The sequence below is a fragment of the Aspergillus novofumigatus genome, assembly GCF_002847465.1.
Source record: "Aspergillus novofumigatus IBT 16806 chromosome Unknown P174scaffold_5, whole genome shotgun sequence".
NCBI classification, from domain to species: domain Eukaryota; kingdom Fungi; phylum Ascomycota; class Eurotiomycetes; order Eurotiales; family Aspergillaceae; genus Aspergillus; species Aspergillus novofumigatus.
The window spans coordinates 1,400,282-1,417,211 of record NW_020194278.1 but is presented as its reverse complement, the minus strand read 5'-3'; the positions used below and the strand labels follow the sequence as shown (position 1 = coordinate 1,417,211).

At 49.6% G+C, this 16,930-nt stretch overlaps 7 protein-coding genes across 7 annotated transcripts; 3 read left to right on the top strand and 4 right to left on the bottom strand.

The window, feature by feature from the left end:
* The first annotated feature begins 1,580 nt into the window (after positions 1–1,580).
* On the top strand, positions 1,581–3,852 carry P174DRAFT_504878 (uncharacterized protein). The gene is made up of 3 exons (XM_024831233.1): positions 1,581–2,839; positions 2,892–3,181; positions 3,242–3,852. Exons 1-3 carry the CDS (start codon positions 1,664–1,666, stop codon positions 3,687–3,689), a joined length of 1,914 nt encoding a protein of 637 aa, XP_024681374.1. The 5' UTR covers positions 1,581–1,663; the 3' UTR covers positions 3,690–3,852.
* Positions 3,853–4,118: 266 nt separating this feature from the next.
* On the bottom strand, positions 4,119–5,873 carry P174DRAFT_371976 (cytochrome P450; the record flags this gene model as incomplete). The annotated part of the gene is given in 4 exon segments (XM_024822406.1): positions 4,119–4,299; positions 4,380–4,564; positions 4,622–5,788; positions 5,802–5,873. The coding sequence occupies 4 exon segments, from the start codon at positions 5,871–5,873 to the stop codon at positions 4,119–4,121; spliced, it is 1,605 nt and encodes a 534-aa protein (XP_024681373.1).
* Positions 5,874–6,565: 692 nt separating this feature from the next.
* On the bottom strand, positions 6,566–7,998 carry P174DRAFT_373395 (nucleoside transmembrane transporter FUN26; the record flags this gene model as incomplete). Its single annotated transcript, XM_024822498.1, has 2 exons — positions 6,566–7,727; positions 7,820–7,998. The coding sequence occupies 2 exons, from the start codon at positions 7,996–7,998 to the stop codon at positions 6,566–6,568; spliced, it is 1,341 nt and encodes a 446-aa protein (XP_024681372.1).
* Positions 7,999–8,404: 406 nt separating this feature from the next.
* On the bottom strand, positions 8,405–11,250 carry mdr2 (ATP-binding cassette permease mdr2). The gene is made up of 3 exons (XM_024831232.1): positions 9,810–11,250; positions 9,121–9,756; positions 8,405–9,065 (listed from the first exon to the last, which is right to left on the bottom strand). The coding sequence occupies exons 1-3, from the start codon at positions 11,052–11,054 to the stop codon at positions 8,571–8,573; spliced, it is 2,376 nt and encodes a 791-aa protein (XP_024681371.1). The 5' UTR covers positions 11,055–11,250; the 3' UTR covers positions 8,405–8,570.
* Positions 11,251–11,504: 254 nt separating this feature from the next.
* On the top strand, positions 11,505–13,512 carry P174DRAFT_442658 (Hsp90 co-chaperone CDC37). The gene is made up of 2 exons (XM_024827625.1): positions 11,505–12,612; positions 12,672–13,512. Exons 1-2 carry the CDS (start codon positions 11,654–11,656, stop codon positions 13,174–13,176), a joined length of 1,464 nt encoding a protein of 487 aa, XP_024681370.1. The 5' UTR covers positions 11,505–11,653; the 3' UTR covers positions 13,177–13,512.
* Positions 13,413–14,837, bottom strand: P174DRAFT_442656 (clathrin light chain CLC1). Its single transcript, XM_024827624.1, has 4 exons — positions 14,677–14,837; positions 14,379–14,614; positions 14,213–14,313; positions 13,413–14,116 (listed from the first exon to the last, which is right to left on the bottom strand). The coding sequence occupies exons 1-4, from the start codon at positions 14,714–14,716 to the stop codon at positions 13,765–13,767; spliced, it is 729 nt and encodes a 242-aa protein (XP_024681369.1). The 5' UTR covers positions 14,717–14,837; the 3' UTR covers positions 13,413–13,764.
* A 118-nt stretch (positions 14,838–14,955) lies between these two features.
* P174DRAFT_408602 (DUF618-domain-containing protein) lies at positions 14,956–16,901 on the top strand. The gene is made up of 5 exons (XM_024824177.1): positions 14,956–15,272; positions 15,333–15,424; positions 15,475–15,533; positions 15,582–15,723; positions 15,779–16,901. The coding sequence occupies exons 1-5, from the start codon at positions 15,175–15,177 to the stop codon at positions 16,636–16,638; spliced, it is 1,251 nt and encodes a 416-aa protein (XP_024681368.1). The 5' UTR covers positions 14,956–15,174; the 3' UTR covers positions 16,639–16,901.
* Positions 16,902–16,930: the final 29 nt, after the last annotated feature.

Sequence of the window (16,930 nt, the reverse complement as noted above, 5' to 3'; positions counted from 1 at the left end):
CCCGAGGTCGCAAGGGCTCCCGGCGGTACAGTGGGTAAAGTACCCAGATGGCAAGTTGACTCGCGTGATCCACGCGACACCTGATGATGAGGTTCGATTTAATCAATGATCTTGAGGTTGTGGTTTTAGTTTTTACACTTAGCCCAAGTCAATGATTACTGAAAAGCTGTAGATCTACAAAACAAGGACTGATGAAGTTGATATTGTTTTTGGCACTATACTCAGTGGTTGTATTATCCGTATTCGTCTTACAATCCTCAAAGGGGCGGGAAGAAAAAAAGCGAAAATAGGAGAACGAAAACAGAAAAATACGTCACTCTCAGTCAGCTTCTACAAGGCTCCTCATGCAAGTTGCCTCCATTATTACCTACATGGTTAGTGATATTATTTTCCGGTGATAATGATATGCACAATTATGGAGTCGTTCAGGCATACTAAATTAGTTAGAGATCTCGCCGCAAGTAATAATGCCACATTAATAGCAAGATGACTCCATTTATCCCCAGGTCTCCATCAAACCCACCATCTTCTGTTCCGGCCTACCCCGAGTTTTCCGTAGGCATTATTCATAAGATTCTGTGTTTCCCATCCTCTGGCTAGAGTACCTTCGACTAGGTACACTTGCAGTTATGCACCGTCTCCGTTCGACCGTCTTCAGTGACAATAATAATAATACTCTCCCCGCACCTGCGCATCCTTGTTTCAATTAATCCAAGGTAATTTTTCCGTATTGTCAGCACTCGGCAGAGATCTGTGTCAATATTCAATGACTAGTCTCATTTCAGACGGGTTCTGGAACAGTCTTGCGGGCAGCCAACGGGCCATAACCAGTTGCAATAGTGCAGATCTTAAGACCACCACTCCCCTTGCATTGATTTTAGTTAACAAGCCCGTCCCAAGTTATCCCGTCATCAAACCTTCATCACGATGGTTGTTTTGGAAGGTTTCGTGACAGAAAACATCAATGCAATCACGCCGTCGGACAGTTATGCTTCGGCTAAGAGCCGAAGATCATCGGGCGTCAGATTCCGTTTTGCTGCTCTCGGGTCTCGTTTGCCCAAAAAGAGGTCTGCAAGGAAACTGCTTGAGGAGCCAGCCCTACTGCTAATCTTTCTCGCAATGAATGAATGAATGACTAAGGCTCTCTTCTTCTGTTCAATTAGTGAACTAGATTTAGGCGACGGCCATACCACCTTAGGGATGCAGGTATCATGTATCTACGCAGATGGTTAAGGGGAGTAGTCTACATGATCCTAGTAGACTTAAGTCATCTGAACATTTTCACTCGGAGTACGATGTATCTTTCATCCTTGCAAAGTAGATCTGCAATATGGAGGAAAGGCCCTCGAGGTAACAGCGGGAATCGTCTCTTCTCGCAGCTATCACCCAACTTGGCAGGATACAAGAGCATATGAGCCCATCATTCACAAACGGGGTGCATCATGAACCAACAATGAGAAAAGATTGATTATATACATCCGGTCACGTGGTATTGCCGAATGCCAGTTCACCCGGGCAACTCAGCTACTAGTCCGGTTTTGGAAATACATCAATAGCCCTGACGTCCATACCAGAATGAACGGCAAAATAAATCCCAATAAATGGCCGGATTCCCTGAAAGACCAACATACATACAATAAACCGACACTAATAGCACATCACGATGCTGGTGCCGCCCTCACAAACGCCTGCAACCCACGCAACATTATGGGATCTGAAACCAACCTCGAAAGCACGCGGTGCCCAAAGAAGAGTCTATGGAAAACGGAGAGTCGATGCGCCCCGAGCGGTCTTTGAACAGGCCAGCCCAATAAAGACGCTGCAAAAGGCGACAGAAAAATCCGTTCAGGATGCCGTGAACTGTATACAAGCGAAATTGGCTGAAGTCACATTGAGCGAATCTCCTGCAGACTCGGGGAACGAGCATGAACCTGCACAATCCTTGCATGAAGAGAACGAAGTGGAACATACGCCCACACCAGCACTAGAGGCTCTGGAGCCAGTGAACGCCTGTACCCCATCGCCAGTGCTCAATACACCGAAATCAGAGAAACGCTATGAGAGAATGGTAGAGGTCAGAATAACTCCGAGGAAGCTAGAGACAGAGCCTACGAGAGACAGGAAATATGAGAGCGTTACAGGCAGCAAAGCTAGGAAGACGAGGCAGAAGAAGCCCGCACAACGTCTATCCTCGGGCTCCGTCGCCGACGAAAAAATCAACGCGTATGTCCGCGCCGTTCTTGACGAGGCTGTATCACCGATTGCCGCTCAGGGTGTCCAGAATTTCAGCTCGTGGGCTGCTCGAGCTGGCAACGCGCTTGAGGTTGTGAAACTGGCCGAAGGGTCTTACGGAGAAGTATACAAGCTGCGATTGAGGGAGGAAGTTTGCATGAAAGAGATGTCCAAGTCGAAGCTGGCGCGCTTAAGGGCCTACGGAGATGGAGTATTCAAAGTCGTACCGTTACGGGCGCTGAGCGGCCCCGGTTCGAAAAAGTTCACTAGCATTGAGGAAATCGTCTCCGAGGTCAAAATGCTCAAATACTTGGACCCGATTCCCGGATTTGCTCGTTTTCGAGAAATCCACGTCGTTCAGGGTCGATTTCCGGACTCCTTCCAAGCTGCGTGGGACCATTATAAGAAGACAAAAGACGATTGCATGAATCCCAACCCTTCGAGTAAGCGGGCATATCCCGATACACAGCTGTGGGCGATAGTGGAGATGGATGATGCCGGCTGTGAATTGGAGAAATTCTCCTGGTCTTCGATCTTTCAAATTTATGACATATTCTGGGGCGTTGCAATGGCCCTCGCACGAGCGGAAGAATATGCACTGTTCGAGGTAAGTATTAGCACAGTATGCACGGAAATAGACAGAGGCTCACCATGTTAAGCACCGAGATCTTCACCTCGGTAATGTGTGTATCAAGACAACCCGTTCGGACGGCTGTATGGCGCCTCCATCTGATATTGAAATAATGCGTCAACCATGGACCAGCGGCTTCGGGCTCAGCACATTGGAAACCACGATCATCGACTACTCTCTCTCACGCGCGGAGCTGCGGGCCAGTGATGGTTCCCATGAAATTGTGGACATTGCTTCATCCGATCTCGACAAGAAGCAAATCTTCGATGCCATCGGCCGAGACGAGGACGAGATTCTGTTAAGAGACACGTATAGACAGTAAGGCCAACCCTCCTGTAACAAATAGTACGGCAATCATGATCCTAACTTGACATCTAGTATGCGTGCGGAGGTATATACAGGAAATCCCGTCGATACAGAAAACACTCCCGATATTCCAGGCATCTGGGCGGAATACGCGCCTCGAACGAATCTCATTTGGCTTTTGTTCATTCTCAAAAATCTTCTCAAGAATCGCAAGACCGAGCCCTCTCAGCCGGCCGCAACGAGACCACCATTGGCCCCCTGCTCACCCAATAAAAATATCGAAACGAAACAGGCGAAAAATTCCGGCGAGAAGGCTAAGAAGCAGCCACTTCTTGGTCAAGTACATATCACGGAAGCAAACAAAAGGGTTACTGACCTAAAGAAGTCGCTCGAGGACAGGCTAAAGTCTGTACTAGATCTCCTGAACCTCGAGCATGGCCATAAAGACATGTGCTGTGCTGCGGATCTGGTAGCTTACGCAATTGACTCGCAGTGGCTAAGCGAGGAGGACTTTTTCTAAATCTCATCATTGTACACCTGCATTTGGGAGGCGTGATTGTTTTATTTCGGAGTTAGTTGCATTCATCCACACGGGGTCATCGCAACGGTAGCATCTTGACCGGACATTGTATTATTATATTTCTTTTTTTCTTGGATTAACCTTCTCGCATCTGCACAGCCATCGCAAAAATTTTGAGTATTCTACATTTTTTCGCGATGTTCATCTCGGAGTCGAGGAAATCTTTGTTTTTACTATTTAGGCTGCAGTTCGAGGAACTAGCGCTATTTCATTCTTCCATCCCATTAAACCCATTCCTTCGCGACGGGACAATCCCAGCTATGAATCCAAGTGTGCAACTGATTAAGGGTGAGGAAACGTAAGGCACTCCCGTTGTACAAGGTGAGGAGACCGACTCGTGAAGCTACATTACCTGAAGGCAACACTGAGCTATACCATGCTCTCTTTTTCATGATGGCCATCGGCGCGAGAGATCGTTACCTTGAGCGGGGGCCTACTCCACAAGTTGTAGGATTCCTGAGCAGCCCAGTCCTCGCTTTCAGGGCATAGTTCCATGTCTAAATGCCAGAAGACCTTGGCTAGGATGAGCCGCATTTCCGCATTCGCTAGGCTGGAACGGATTAGTTATCTGGCGAATTGGGCCAGTCCATTGAAGGTTTGGAAATCGGGCTCCGAACCGGAATCACTTACTGTTGGCCAAGACAATTGCGAGGTCCGTATGAGAAGGGCTGAAAGGCCTCTTTCTTGTCCACAGCAAAGCATCTATTTGTTTCTTTCATGGGATTCGCGAGCCAGCGCTCAGGAATGAAGGAATCCGGGTTGTAGAAGTTCGCGTTTGAGTGGAAAGTGGACCAGAGAGATATCGAGACCGATGTCTACGTCAGGGTCAGCAGAAGGGAATTGAAGAGCGTTGAACAGAGCCTTGGACTCACCCCAGCAGGCACATATCCTCCATTTATCATCGCTCCCTCCTCGGGAACAAGACGCGGTAACATTGCGGGAATTGGAGGATAGATCCTCAGGCTTTCCTCCAGCACGGCGTTGAGGTAAGAAAGCGTGGCAATAGATGATAACCGAATCTCCGATGGATCCTGGAATCTGCTACGGATCTCAGTCACCAGTCGGCGGTAGACATGCGGGTTCTTCAGAAGATAGAAGGTACACCCAGATAGCAATGCAGCTGTGGTCTCACTGCCGGCCAGAACCAAAGTCGCAGCGTTTGCGTCGATTTCTTGCCGCGACATGCGGTTCTCGTCGTCTTTATGCCTGAGAATATACGAGATGAAATCCGGGCGGTTTGTCTGTCTGTGCAACCGATGGCTGACTTTCTCCACGGTCAACTGGAAACTCGCCTCTCGTCGCTGCTGCAGGTAACCCGGAACCAGCAGCTTCGTCAAGGGGCTCAGGAAGGGGAAGAACCAAAGAACCTTAAGGTAGACGCTGAGCTTGACTGCGTCAAGCATGATGGATACCCACCAGTGATACTTGCTGTCTTTCAGGCAGTGAAACGGCTCGCCAAAGGCGAGGTCACCGATGAGATCAAACGTGGTGTAGTTGTACCACCTGGTGATATCGACAACCTCCGAGTGCGAATGAAGGAGTTGCTCGCGCAGCTTTTGGACGAGAAGATCAGCATAGTGGTGCAGTAGCGGTTCCTGCTTCCGTAAGGCTCTGTCCGAGAAAGCATGGGCGAGGAGCCGCCGCATGCGAATATGATCGGACTCTGCCGCTGTGATGATTGCGTTCACGCCATTAGGTGTCGGGACATAGAGGGAAGGATCCTTGGGAAATGTTCTTTGGCCCTTTTTCGTTCTGTGTCCGTATATCTCCTTCCAGGCCTGTGGAGCTCGGTAGACGAGTGCATTGGGGCCTATGCGGACCACGTCGCCATACCTGTCGTGAAGATCTTTGACTTTTGAGTGCACCTTGCCACGGATCTCCCAAACAAGAAGGGCAATTGGAGATATCGCAGCAATTTTGGGTCCTGGATATCGGCTCAAAGGATGAAAGTATATAGCATAGATCGAATGGCCGACCAGGTAGATGGAGCCCTGTTGTCTGGTCAGCATCCGACGGTGATGGTTTGCGGGTTGTGATTGCTTCTCTACGAACTAGAAGAATGCTCCAGCCCAGCATTGCCGAGAGCATTAGCCTATCGAAGATATCGTGAACCCACGGAGCCATTTCAAGTCAAATATTGAACTTTACTTGCAGTAGACCTTGATATGCGGCAATGCTTCTCATCCAGATTAGAGAATGAGGACCGCGGAATGCGAAGTATACACCGAAGAGTATGTTGTCGGTGAGAGATCATCGATCATCGCCGGTGGCCCGAGAGTAATTCCGAGAGTAATTCAGATTCGATGATAAGATCACGGCGCACTCAAGTACAACAGAAGGAGGCCAAAGGCCAGGTAGACGATGAGCCATTGGTGTCTATTCATGGACTGATCGTTCGCTGTCCCTCACTTCTACCTTACCTGCAGCTGGAGTGTCCAGCCCATCAAAACCGAATTCCATCATTTCTAGAATGATAGGCAACAATGCACTATCTTCAAACTGGGTAACCAATCAACACTTGAAGATGGATTGCGAAAAGAGCGCGGATGTTGAAGGTGGCCTTGATAGGAAAATGTGTGGAAAGGAGAGAAGCGAGGGCGGTTGCCACAAAGTACGGGGCGCAGTGAGACGTTGCTACCGAGAAATACAGAACAAAGGAGATGAGTCAGGATGCTCATTCATGTCCTTGTGCTCAAGGTGGAATGGCGAGTCCTCTTATTGGACAATGTAACAAACCTAGCATTATATGGTCATGATCCGTGAATATCATAGGTCAAGCCTATACCGTCTATATGCTCTTGCCTCCCAGAGGACATTCATATGTTGGCGACAAGGAAGCTCATGAGACTTCCTGCAGCCAAGCCACCCACAAGAACCATGCTCATAAACCCACCAGCAGCCTCTCGTTCATCCACAGAAACCCATTGACCAGCTCCCATCATACAGCTGCTGCCAAGGTATCCGTTGGAAACCCCGAACAAAAGCTGCACGACGAAGAGATAAAAGAAATCACTTTGTACAATGGCCCCTCTCCCGGCAATGTTACAAAGCAGGTAAAGTGGAATGAACCCAAGGCGGGCCACAGAAATGACGAAAAGGACCCAAGGACGATGGGCTAATGAAAGACGGGGGACGATGACTGACATTCTCCCAATCAGATCACCGGCATTCCAAAAGAGAAAAGCCACTGGAATGAAGACTTCTCGAGAGAATAACCGGGAACGATTGGGCTCTTGATGTACGGACTCGATTTCTGCGGTGAAGACCGCGTACACCATAGTAATGGCAAAGCAAAGGAATAGAGCCGATGCAAGAAACCGTAGTTTCTTGAACAAAACCCAGAGACTCACCGTCTTATGAGCATAACCAGAAGGAATCGAATCGTGTTGTTCCTCTGGCAACTGTAGGGATATACCCGACCGTCGTCTGACAAGGGAAAGAAAGGCGACCAGCGAGATAGCAGCAATGGCGGTGGCAGTGATGAAATACATAAATGCGGACTTTGATGAAGCCTGAGGCATGTTTTGTCCCTTACTCTCCGGCACTGCCAAAGCAGAGATAATTTGTACCACACACGGAAGCACGCCGGCTACTCCCTGTCCTGCCATAATGGCTTGTGTATATTCTTCTCTCCCGAACCCAGACACGTAGGCAAAGACGCCATTCTGATTGATGCCGGTTGCTAAGCTTGCCCCAAATACCATGAACATCAGAAAGCTGAAGTAGGCTTTAACGCCGACATCTTTCATAAAGACTGTCGAAAGCGCCAACAGCGAGAAGACGACAATATTTATAAGTAGAGAAAGCGTTACTCGTCTCGGGTATGACGCCCCTTTCTGCAGTTTGGCGAGAATGAATGCGGAGCCCAGGTTAGTGATGGTCGAGACTGTCAGAATCGAGGGTTGGAAATGGGTTGCTGTCCAGTTGTCCGACCGGAAACGGAGATAGAAATACGGTGCTGCGGCAAGAAACATGTTCCTAATCCAGGTACGGCAGAGTCAGAAAGCTTTCAGGCGAAATCGGTAGGACATGGGTCAGATGGGGAGGTAACACAGGTATGAGGAACGTACCATGCCCACAACATTGACACGCCCAGAATAAAGAATACGGCATATTCATATCTGGAGAAAGGCGATTCATGCTGTGGTCGCGGGGAGATTGGACCATGATCGTCGCCATCAACCCCCGTAGGGTGCTCTATCGGCTCGTAGGCCTGCGGGCGAGTGATCAAGCGCCGAATGCGATCCATTGCTGTTCTATATGGTTCGTTCAGTCCTTTCCGACAATGGGAACTGAATAGATCAAAAGGAAGCAATCAAGCCATAATTAACATTTGATGGCTTTCATGAACCACAGCTCGCCATGAAGCCAAGGTGCTTAGCAGTGATCGTTAAGGTGCTGTCAGGAGGAATAGTGCCAAGACTTGTGACCTGCGATGTCATGTGTTGTTGCCTTATTTTCGGTTCCGTATAGATAGCCCACGGAATGCTCCGGAGAGGAGAGGGGACAGTCACCAATTGAGATTTTACGTTTTCAGAGACCCCATGAGCTCGCTGGTTGTGCCTATACTTCGATTTGTCTCACTACATGTCCAGTTATGAGGTCTTCCCAAAGGACTTATTTCATCAATAATGCATACTCTCGACACTATTGACCGTCTAAGAAGAAATTTATAGACACAAAATCATAAAGGGGATATTCTATAGGTCAAGATGCCATACTCGCGAAGTGGGGAGTTAACGTAAGAAAACAAAAAGAAATAAGCGGACATGCAAGGGAGTCTATGTGAGCGCCTCCGGGCCCGGTAATCCATCTAAAGCACTAATCACTTTTTCGCGACTCAGAGGGGATGCTAGTATCCTCGGATATCTCTGTCACATCCTCACTCTGCATGTCCCAAGCGGTTTCCAGCGCCACAGGGTTGGCAGGAGAGTTTACGGGCTGGTCCGTCACCTCGCCGCCACTCATCTGCCATTCCATCAATTTTGTGAAGGCGCCGTCAGGGCGAGCACTGAGCTCCTCATAACTGCCCTGTTCGGCTACCCTTCCGTCGGGGCCAAGGACAATAATCGTATCTGATCTCTTAATAGTAGAGAGTCGATGAGCGATGCTGATGGTAGTATTGTTGCCACGAAGGAGCGCGGTAAGAGCACTGTTCACAAGAGTTTCCGACTCTGCATCGAGAGCAGAAGTTGCTTCATCGAGTATGAGAATATCAGGATCCTTGATCAGAGCCCGGGCAATCGCAATGCGCTGCTTCTGGCCACCAGAAAGCTGAGCGCCTCGGGGTCCCACCTGGGTGTCGAGGCCATCCGGCTGGACAACACAGTCAGCTGCATGTGTAAACCAAAAAGGAGGTCGAGTAACTTACAAAGTCACTTATAAACTGACAGTTCGCTTTGCGCGCAGCTGCAACGATCTCTGACCGTTTGGCCTGAGGCTTACCATACGCAATGTTCTCCGCGATGGTCCCCGAAAAGAGGACAGGCTCTTGGGAGACAATGCCAATCTTTCGTCGAAGGGATTTGGCGTTCATATGGGTAATGTCTTTCCCACCAATTAGGACCCTTCCTTCAGTAACAGAGTAGAAACGGAGCAAGATGGAAGCGATTGTTGATTTCCCACCTCCCGAGGGCCCAACGATAGCAACATTAGTCCCTTGGGGAATTTCGAAATTGAGATCCTTAAAAATGGGGACAGCAGGCCGAGTTGGGTAACTAAAAGTCACGTTTTCGAAGCGAATGGGACCTCGCGCCGAAACGACCTTCTCGCCCTTGGTTGGAGATATGGTTGGCTGACGATCCTGCAGTTCGAACAGTCGACTAGCTGCCCCGACACCTTTCATCAGTTCAGAATAAAAGCTCGAAAGACCGAACATGCTTGACCCTGCGTACGCCGTGTACATCAGAAATGAAGTTAATTCTCCAATGGTTATGGCACCAGATTGGACCATGCCTCCTCCGACGTAGAGCAATGCCAGGATGGTCATGTTGCCAGCAAACCCGGTCTAGATAAAGTTAGATCTATGATAAGCGGTAGGGTTGGGTAACAGTTGCGTACGGAGCTAAAGAATGTGGCGCTGATCAAGGATTCCCTCTTGCCAAGTTCAAAAATCTTTCGCACTTGATTGTTATACCGGCGAACCTCGAGAACCTCGCCAGCAAAGGACTGGCTAGTCTTGACGTTGCCCAGACGCTCCTCCGCAATCTTAGTCAATGTTCCAAGATTCCGCTGGATTTGACGACTCAGGTTTCGAATCGCTCGTCCGTAGAAAAACGCTCCAAGGCCGATAGGAGGGAGAAGAAGAGCCAGTATACTGGAGAGCTTGAGACTGACGTAGGCCATTAAACCGAACCCTGCTGCACCGCTAACTGCGGCGCGCAGTCCATCGGACAAGTTCTGTGTAATACTCTTGCCGACAATAACGGTATCAGAGCTAAGACGAGAAATCAAGTCACCGACCCGATTCGCGTCGAAGAACTCTGCATCTTGCACAAACGTCTGGCGGAAGAGTTTCGAGCGAAGTCTGGCAACGACGCGCTCACCAACGATACGCAGGATGATAATGCGACCATAGTTCGCCGCAGCGCCCAGAGTGAGAATACCAGCCAACGCACCATAGAACATGGGAAGGCTCAGACCAAAGAGCTCATTACCACCTTCTGTAGTCGCTTTTGTAGCCGTATCCATGATCTTTCCAATTGAAAATGGAATGGACATTGTAATTCCAGACGATACCAGCAGGAAAAGAAAGGCGAAGGCGAGCTTCTTCGCCTCCGGTCGAGCGATCAGTAAGAGCCTCCATATTTCCCTGAACCCGGCCTTCTTTCCAGCAGCACCATCTTTGGCGAGCTTCGCACTGAGGTTGACCTGTGCTGCCTGAGCGGCTCTCTCCGATAGCTCAAAACCTTTCTCGATGTCCTCATGCTCCTGATCCTGGTGTATCTCTGACCTCACTCCCTGACCGCCTGTCGACTTGACGTTCGGCTTTGCCTCCAATGATCGTTGGGAGGTAGAAAACAGCCTGACTGTACGCACAAATCGCGGTTGAACGGTTGAAAAATCTTTACTATAGACATTGGCGTATAACGAGGACGCGATTGCGGATTGATACGGACGCGGGTTGCAACTGTTACTTATTGACCCGGAGCAACCCGAAAACTGTCGGATGAGACCATTGCGAGCGCTGTGCGTCGAGGAAATTACGCAGGCGTGGGAATATAGGTCTGCAAAGAGTCCTTGTCGAGGAACTCGCTTCGTGCTCAACCCAGGAGCCCAGCAGGGAAGCGATCTAATCCCGCGCATCTGGAAATTTGGAGAGAAGATGCGGAATTGGACGGGGATTCAGAATGATGTCACGGAAGAGAAGCTGGATGCCATATCTCGTCACGGGAACACTAATGTTGTGCTGATCATGACACTGTCGAGCTCAATTGCTGCTCGAGGAATGGATGGGTGCTTGCAACACTGATGCGACGTAAAATGCAAGCGTCAGCTGAAGTTGAAACTATGCTTGTTCGGTCGGTCGGTCGGACAGGGATCGGAGTCGGCAGAGCGGCTTTCCCAAAATGCCTGATTCTGCCATCTCGAACCGCCTTCCATAGAGGTTCGGCTGCAATCGAAGCTGATCGAGAGCTTTCGATGCATGTGACTTAAATATACATTGAGGTTTACATTTGTTTTGAAGCTACTAATTCTCTTGCTGGCCTTGGTTGAATAGCTTGAGTCATTCAAAGTTGATGATCTCCAGCAGCTCTTCTTTGAATCGCACATCTTGTGAACATAATTGTCTCTTCATCGTTCATCGTCTATTACTGTTATACTACTTTGTTTCTACCCCGCCGCACCCCTCATAACATACCAGCAACAGCTTTTCGTTAAGCGTATTACCACCAACCGCCGCGATGGTTTTGGACTACAGCAAATGGGATGCTCTTGAACTGTCTGATGATTCGGACATTGAGGTTCACCCTAATGTCGACAAGCGCTCCTTCATTAGAGCGAAGCAGGCTCAGATCCATCAGCAACGGCACCAGCGCCGTATGGAGATTGACACTCTAAAGTACGAGCGAATTATCAACGATGGTCTCCTCTCACGTATTGATAAGCTCCTCGCATTGCTTCGCGAGCATGAAGGATCTTCACGGGATCCTGAGGAGCTGGTCTTTCAGGCCGTGATGGAATCGGCAAGCAACCCCGCTGAAGACCAGGCGCCTGTCCCACCGGAGGGCGTTCATACACACGAAAAGGAGCAGCCGAAGTACTCTCAGATGCTAAGTTCTTTAGTCGATCAAGTTAAGAAGGAGATCGGCGAGTCGAGTCCCGATAGCCGATACCAGGCATACATCAAAGGTGTAGAAGGTCACCAGGACAAAGTTCAGGGGTTACAGAAAGAATTGCTCTCTCGCCTTGCGCAGCTGGAGAAGGAAGAGTCCAGCAAGATTACGAGCGATATGCTGCATACTGGATTCGACACATCCTACGTATCAAAATCAAAGGATAAGGGCAAGGCACCGGCTACGGCGAAATCAGAATCTGTGGAACTTCTAAATCCACGTGCAGTACAAGATGATGCCCCGAAAGCTGATGATAATGAGCAAGGCGACCCGGACGACGTCAAAGCGAGCGATCTGGCCAAGAAGTTTGCTCGCATCAACCGTAATGACTATAGGGCATTGCTTCAATTTATCTCGGACCACCCGGAGATTGTCGCAGAGAAAGAGACGGATGGCCTTCTAGTTGAAGCTTTCAACAGCCAGATGGAAGGAAAGGAGGAGTATGCTCGTCAGTGCGTACACCAGGGGCTGTTGTTGCAATATTGCCGCTCTCTAGGTCGAGACGGGATCTCACTTTTCTTCAAGCGGTAAGTTCAAATTGACCAATAAATGTGTGGAACTGTTGCTAAAACAGTCTGGTCAACAGTATCACGACTAAAGACCATCAAGCGGCGACACTTTTCCGCAACGACGTGAACGAAACCTACAACAAAATTAAAACCCGTGCGGCGGAACTCGCCAAAGACAGCTCGGCTGCCAATGATCCTGCTGGAGTAGAGCAGATTCAATTGCATGCCGTCGATCCTAACACCAAGATCACTATTAATATCCCACCCGCAGACAGCAATGACCCGGCAGAGATCGAAGCTCGCAAGATTTTCGAGTCCTTCTCGGAGGATCTGCAGAAGGCATTGGCCTCGGAGTCCCTTGATGAAGTCAACAAAGTACTTGGTAAAATGCCCGTCAACGAGGCCGAAGAAGTTGTGGAGAAGCTCGGGGCTGGCGGCTTGCTGAGCCTTGAGGAAGGCATCGTTGATGCGACCACAGAAGAAGGCAGGAAGAAGCTTGAGGAAATTGAAGCTGAGGGCAGAAAGGAAAAGCATGTTGAAGAGATTGGTGAACCTGGCGGAGATGTTACCGAGTTGGATTAAAGCAACTGGTGAATGTTATAGTTACTCTTTGAGCCGAGTGAGTTCAGTCATCCATTCTGCTCAATGTATTGCAGACAGTATCCGGGGTTGTTTTCTTCGGCTTTGAAGGATGTCAATCAAGACCATGTAACAAGCGCCACTTGTCGGCAATCTACTGCATGCTACCCTAGGTTTAACCTTGGGCGAATTATGTAGATCCTCTACGGTGAAGCCGTACGGAAGGCGACCATAGGAGCAGGTAATTCATACGTCCATTCAACGAGGATGATAAAGAGGAGGGGAAATACCAAGGTTTAAATACACGGGTGCCAGAAGGATATGTCAGTAGTAAAGGAATCAAAAGCTGCAGCTGAAGCGAACACGCAACCATGACCTTCAAAAGTAGGAAACCTCGCGCTCCACTCATTGCGGATCAAAATGATAAAGGGAAGGCATCGTTGATCAAACGCGAGTAGTGATGTTCGTGAGCAAGATGCGACAACAATATGAAACAGGGTGTATTGTCATTAGATAATTTATTTCTTTCAGTCTCTCGATGATCCGCCGTCCTCCGTCTTGCTTGTCATGTCAACGACCAGCGTCCAACCCCTAGATCCCACTGGCACCTGGGGCATTCTGATCCTTCTTCAGATCCAGTAGCAACTCACGGAAACGCTCCTTGCCTGATCCACTGGCACCACCCTTCGCGCCCTTTCCTGAGATGTCGACGAGCTTCGCGATGCGCTCCCAGCTGGTGCCACCGGCAGAGGTGTCTTCTCTGTTGGCAAGGAATTGTTCGGCATCAGCGCGGGTTTGAGCCCGGAGCTTGTCCGTCTTGTTGTTGTAAGATACGTAGAAATCGTCGATGTCCTCTCGAGCCTTCTTGATAGTCGCCTCCTTCTTCTCGTTCGAAAGTTCTGCACGGCGGGCGATTTCCGCGTCTCGTCTCTCACGCCATTCCCTTTACAATCCGTATCGTCAGCGTGCGGATCCTCGCAGGCGGGCGAGAGTAGAAGGAGTGGAGCGTTGACACAAAAGGAAAAGCTATGAGACATACCTGACGGGCTCTGGCTCTTCCTCTGGCTCTTTGTAAGAAGGATAGCCAGTTGGCGGGAAGGGTGCGCCTGTTCCGGTAATTGTACCGCCAGGAGCAACTTGCTGTTAAGGAGAAGGGCGTCAGTGCTCCGTAAACGACGTCGGCGCTAGCATGAGCAAAATAATACCTCGTTCTGTGTCTCTATAGCAGGAAACGAAGACTCAAACCCCGAGATTTCCTCAGGGGCTGCTTCGCCAACTACGGCTCCTTCCGCACCGCCCAGTAAATCATCACCGATATCTGTAGCAACGTGGTCTTGAGCAGTGGCAAATTGTTCGGCATCATCTCCAAGAATAGCGCGCTCCCGAGCAAGGAAGTCGTTTTCATCCGATGCCCCGTTGGTCTCGACAACGTCAGTCTGGCCTGGGTGTATCCAGATTAGTATCATCAATCAGGTACTAGCGGGATTGTTGCGGGCAACCAACCCGCAGAAAAGTCCTCCAGTGAGGGGAAACGGTCCGCCATTTTTGAGTAGTAATTGAAGTGTTAGAGTCCCAGGACTGGCCTGGAAGTGCTGTAGATCAATGTGGATGAAGGAAATGAGATTAAGGTTGAATGCAATGCTCCAGCTGGCGCTTTGAGGAGGTGTGAATGAGTGTTGATGGAGCCCGGGGATTCTGCCGCGGAGGGCGGTCAGGAAGCTTCCGTAGTTGGTCTGGAGCTTCGATGAGCTTCACTTCATGAACACTGTCAGCTTCACATTACTCTCATATCATATCTTCGATGATCTGCTCTCGCTTGAAGCTGCTTATGTTGTTGGTGTTTCTCAATTGACCCGACGCCAGCATCTATCCCTTTGTCAATATAACTTCCTGCTAAGCTCCTCAAATCTGGAGTAATATCAGTAAAGCATCCAATCCAGCTGGTTTCAACTCTTCAACACATCGCCTTCTAGACACGTCCTGTCGTGGCTTTCTTTCAGCATGGCGTACACTGATGATGCTGTCAAAGCCAAACTCTCAGCGCTAAACGAGACGCAGGAGGGTATCGTCACAGTTGCCCAATGGGTAATGTTTCACAGGTAATTGAGCCATAGTAATGAGTCTCTTAGAGGAGATGCTAATTATTTCTCGACATTTAGACGACATGCAGAACGAACAGCGCAACTTTGGCTACAGAAACTTCGCGATTCGCCTGCGCCCAAAAGGCTGAACCTTATCTACCTTGCTAACGGTACAAACTTTGCAAATCGGACCAGTGCTCTTGAACTAACGAGCGGTTAGAGGTCGCACAACAATCAAAAGCCAGACGGAAGGATGATTTCCTAATCGCATTCTCTCCGGTTGGTATTCCTTTGCGTGGCGTAAGAATGGAGGTTAATTCAATGTAGATCATTGCGGAGGCCATGGCAACTGCATACAAAGGTGCTTCAAACGACATCCAGCAGAAGCTTCGACGAGTTGTGGAGGTGTGGAGGCAACGGTCAATTTTTGAGATACCTATTCAGGAAGCTGTAGAGGCTCGCGTGGATGGTAAGCTTTTCTCGTGATATTCGGCCTAACTGTCAGTTGGCTTATCGAACTATAGAGATTGATAAGTCACGGTCGACCGGTAAAAAGCCATTGTTGGGCGGATCCCTTTTCTCGAGCCCGTCTGGTTCGGTTCCATCCGAACTCCAGCCGCTGGTGCCTCTGCAAGCAGCTTTGTCTAAAGCGACAATGGCCTCCGGTGCGTCTGCTACTGCAGCGAATGGAGAGTACGACAAAATGAATGATCCCGCCGTACCCCTACCAACTCCTCCAGTGCACGCTGCACGTCTAAGCCAACTACTGAAAGCGCTTGCAAACGCTGAAAGTTCTGTGTCCGAGGTCATCAAATCGCGCCTGGCACTTATCGATGGTCTTGAGAAGCTTCTTGAAACCAATCGTGCAGCCTTGTCAAAAGAGCAGTCCGTTCTCTCGCAGCTGACCGAAAGGAAGGCGGAGACTGAAGCGAAGAAGCGGGACGTGGAAGATAGCATCATGAGAGGACTTTCTATCGACAATCCACCCGTGCCTCAGCCTAGCGATGCGGGCGCTGAGGCGCCAGCCGTGGCTCGTCCGGAGGTCGAGGCTTTGACTCCCCCGCCAGTGGAAGCAATCACCCCTGTTGGGTCCCCAACGCAAGCCCCCCAGGAGAAAATCTCAGAGTCGGTGGAGGAGGCTCAGGTCGATGGTTTTCCGCTTCCAGGCATCGGACAGCCTACCAATAATGTGCCATCTGACATGGAACTACCAGGTCTGTCGAATCTTTCCAGCATGCTTCAGCAGGGCAGTCCCAACGGAGTCAACTCGAAGAAGCGTAAGGTTACCCATGGAGAGGAGGACTATGCGCAATTCGCTAGCGGCGACCTGGACGCTGATGTCGCCGAGTTACTGAATCAGGAGGGCTATCCGCAGGAGAGGTAGCATCCTTAAAGCATCTAAGCTGCTGGTCCTATTTTCTTGTTCGGGCATTCTGCTTTGTACTTCCGACTTTGATCCATATTCCCCAAGCTTTGTTCAGTGTGATATTACTTCTGGTGGGCTCGGGCTATTCAATCTCCGTCTGCATGTGACCGATATCGAGCTGGAGTTATTTGCCAGTTTAATACAATGGAACGTTTCTTTTGTGACTTACAATTTTGACTCTGGGGGCGTCGCTGTCCCAGGACATGCGCACCGTATGTAGGTTCTATTCCGATAGCTAGTTCAATGACAG

Coding starts and splice junctions, on each gene's coding strand:
- P174DRAFT_442656 (XM_024827624.1), bottom strand. CDS start 14,716: ATGGCGGACCGTTTCCCCTCACTGGAGGACTTTTCTGCGG. Junction 14,314..14,378: donor CTATAGAGACACAGAACGAG/GTATTATTTTGC, acceptor TCTCCTTAACAG/CAAGTTGCTCCTGGCGGTAC. Junction 14,117..14,212: donor GAAGAGCCAGAGCCCGTCAG/GTATGTCTCATA, acceptor CGGATTGTAAAG/GGAATGGCGTGAGAGACGAG.
- P174DRAFT_504878 (XM_024831233.1), top strand. CDS start 1,664: ATGCTGGTGCCGCCCTCACAAACGCCTGCAACCCACGCAACATTATGG. Junction 2,840..2,891: donor AAGAATATGCACTGTTCGAG/GTAAGTATTAGC, acceptor CACCATGTTAAG/CACCGAGATCTTCACCTCGG. Junction 3,182..3,241: donor TTAAGAGACACGTATAGACA/GTAAGGCCAACC, acceptor CTTGACATCTAG/TATGCGTGCGGAGGTATATA.
- mdr2 (XM_024831232.1), bottom strand. CDS start 11,054: ATGCGCGGGATTAGATCGCTTCCCTGCTGGGCTCCTGGGTTGAGCACG. Junction 9,757..9,809: donor GCGCCACATTCTTTAGCTCC/GTACGCAACTGT, acceptor AACTTTATCTAG/ACCGGGTTTGCTGGCAACAT. Junction 9,066..9,120: donor GTCAGTTTATAAGTGACTTT/GTAAGTTACTCG, acceptor TGTGTTGTCCAG/CCGGATGGCCTCGACACCCA.
- P174DRAFT_442658 (XM_024827625.1), top strand. CDS start 11,654: ATGGTTTTGGACTACAGCAAATGGGATGCTCTTGAACTGTCTGATGAT. Junction 12,613..12,671: donor ATCTCACTTTTCTTCAAGCG/GTAAGTTCAAAT, acceptor TCTGGTCAACAG/TATCACGACTAAAGACCATC.
- P174DRAFT_408602 (XM_024824177.1), top strand. CDS start 15,175: ATGGCGTACACTGATGATGCTGTCAAAGCCAAACTCTCAGCGCTAAAC. Junction 15,534..15,581: donor TCCTAATCGCATTCTCTCCG/GTTGGTATTCCT, acceptor AATTCAATGTAG/ATCATTGCGGAGGCCATGGC. Junction 15,724..15,778: donor TGTAGAGGCTCGCGTGGATG/GTAAGCTTTTCT, acceptor ATCGAACTATAG/AGATTGATAAGTCACGGTCG.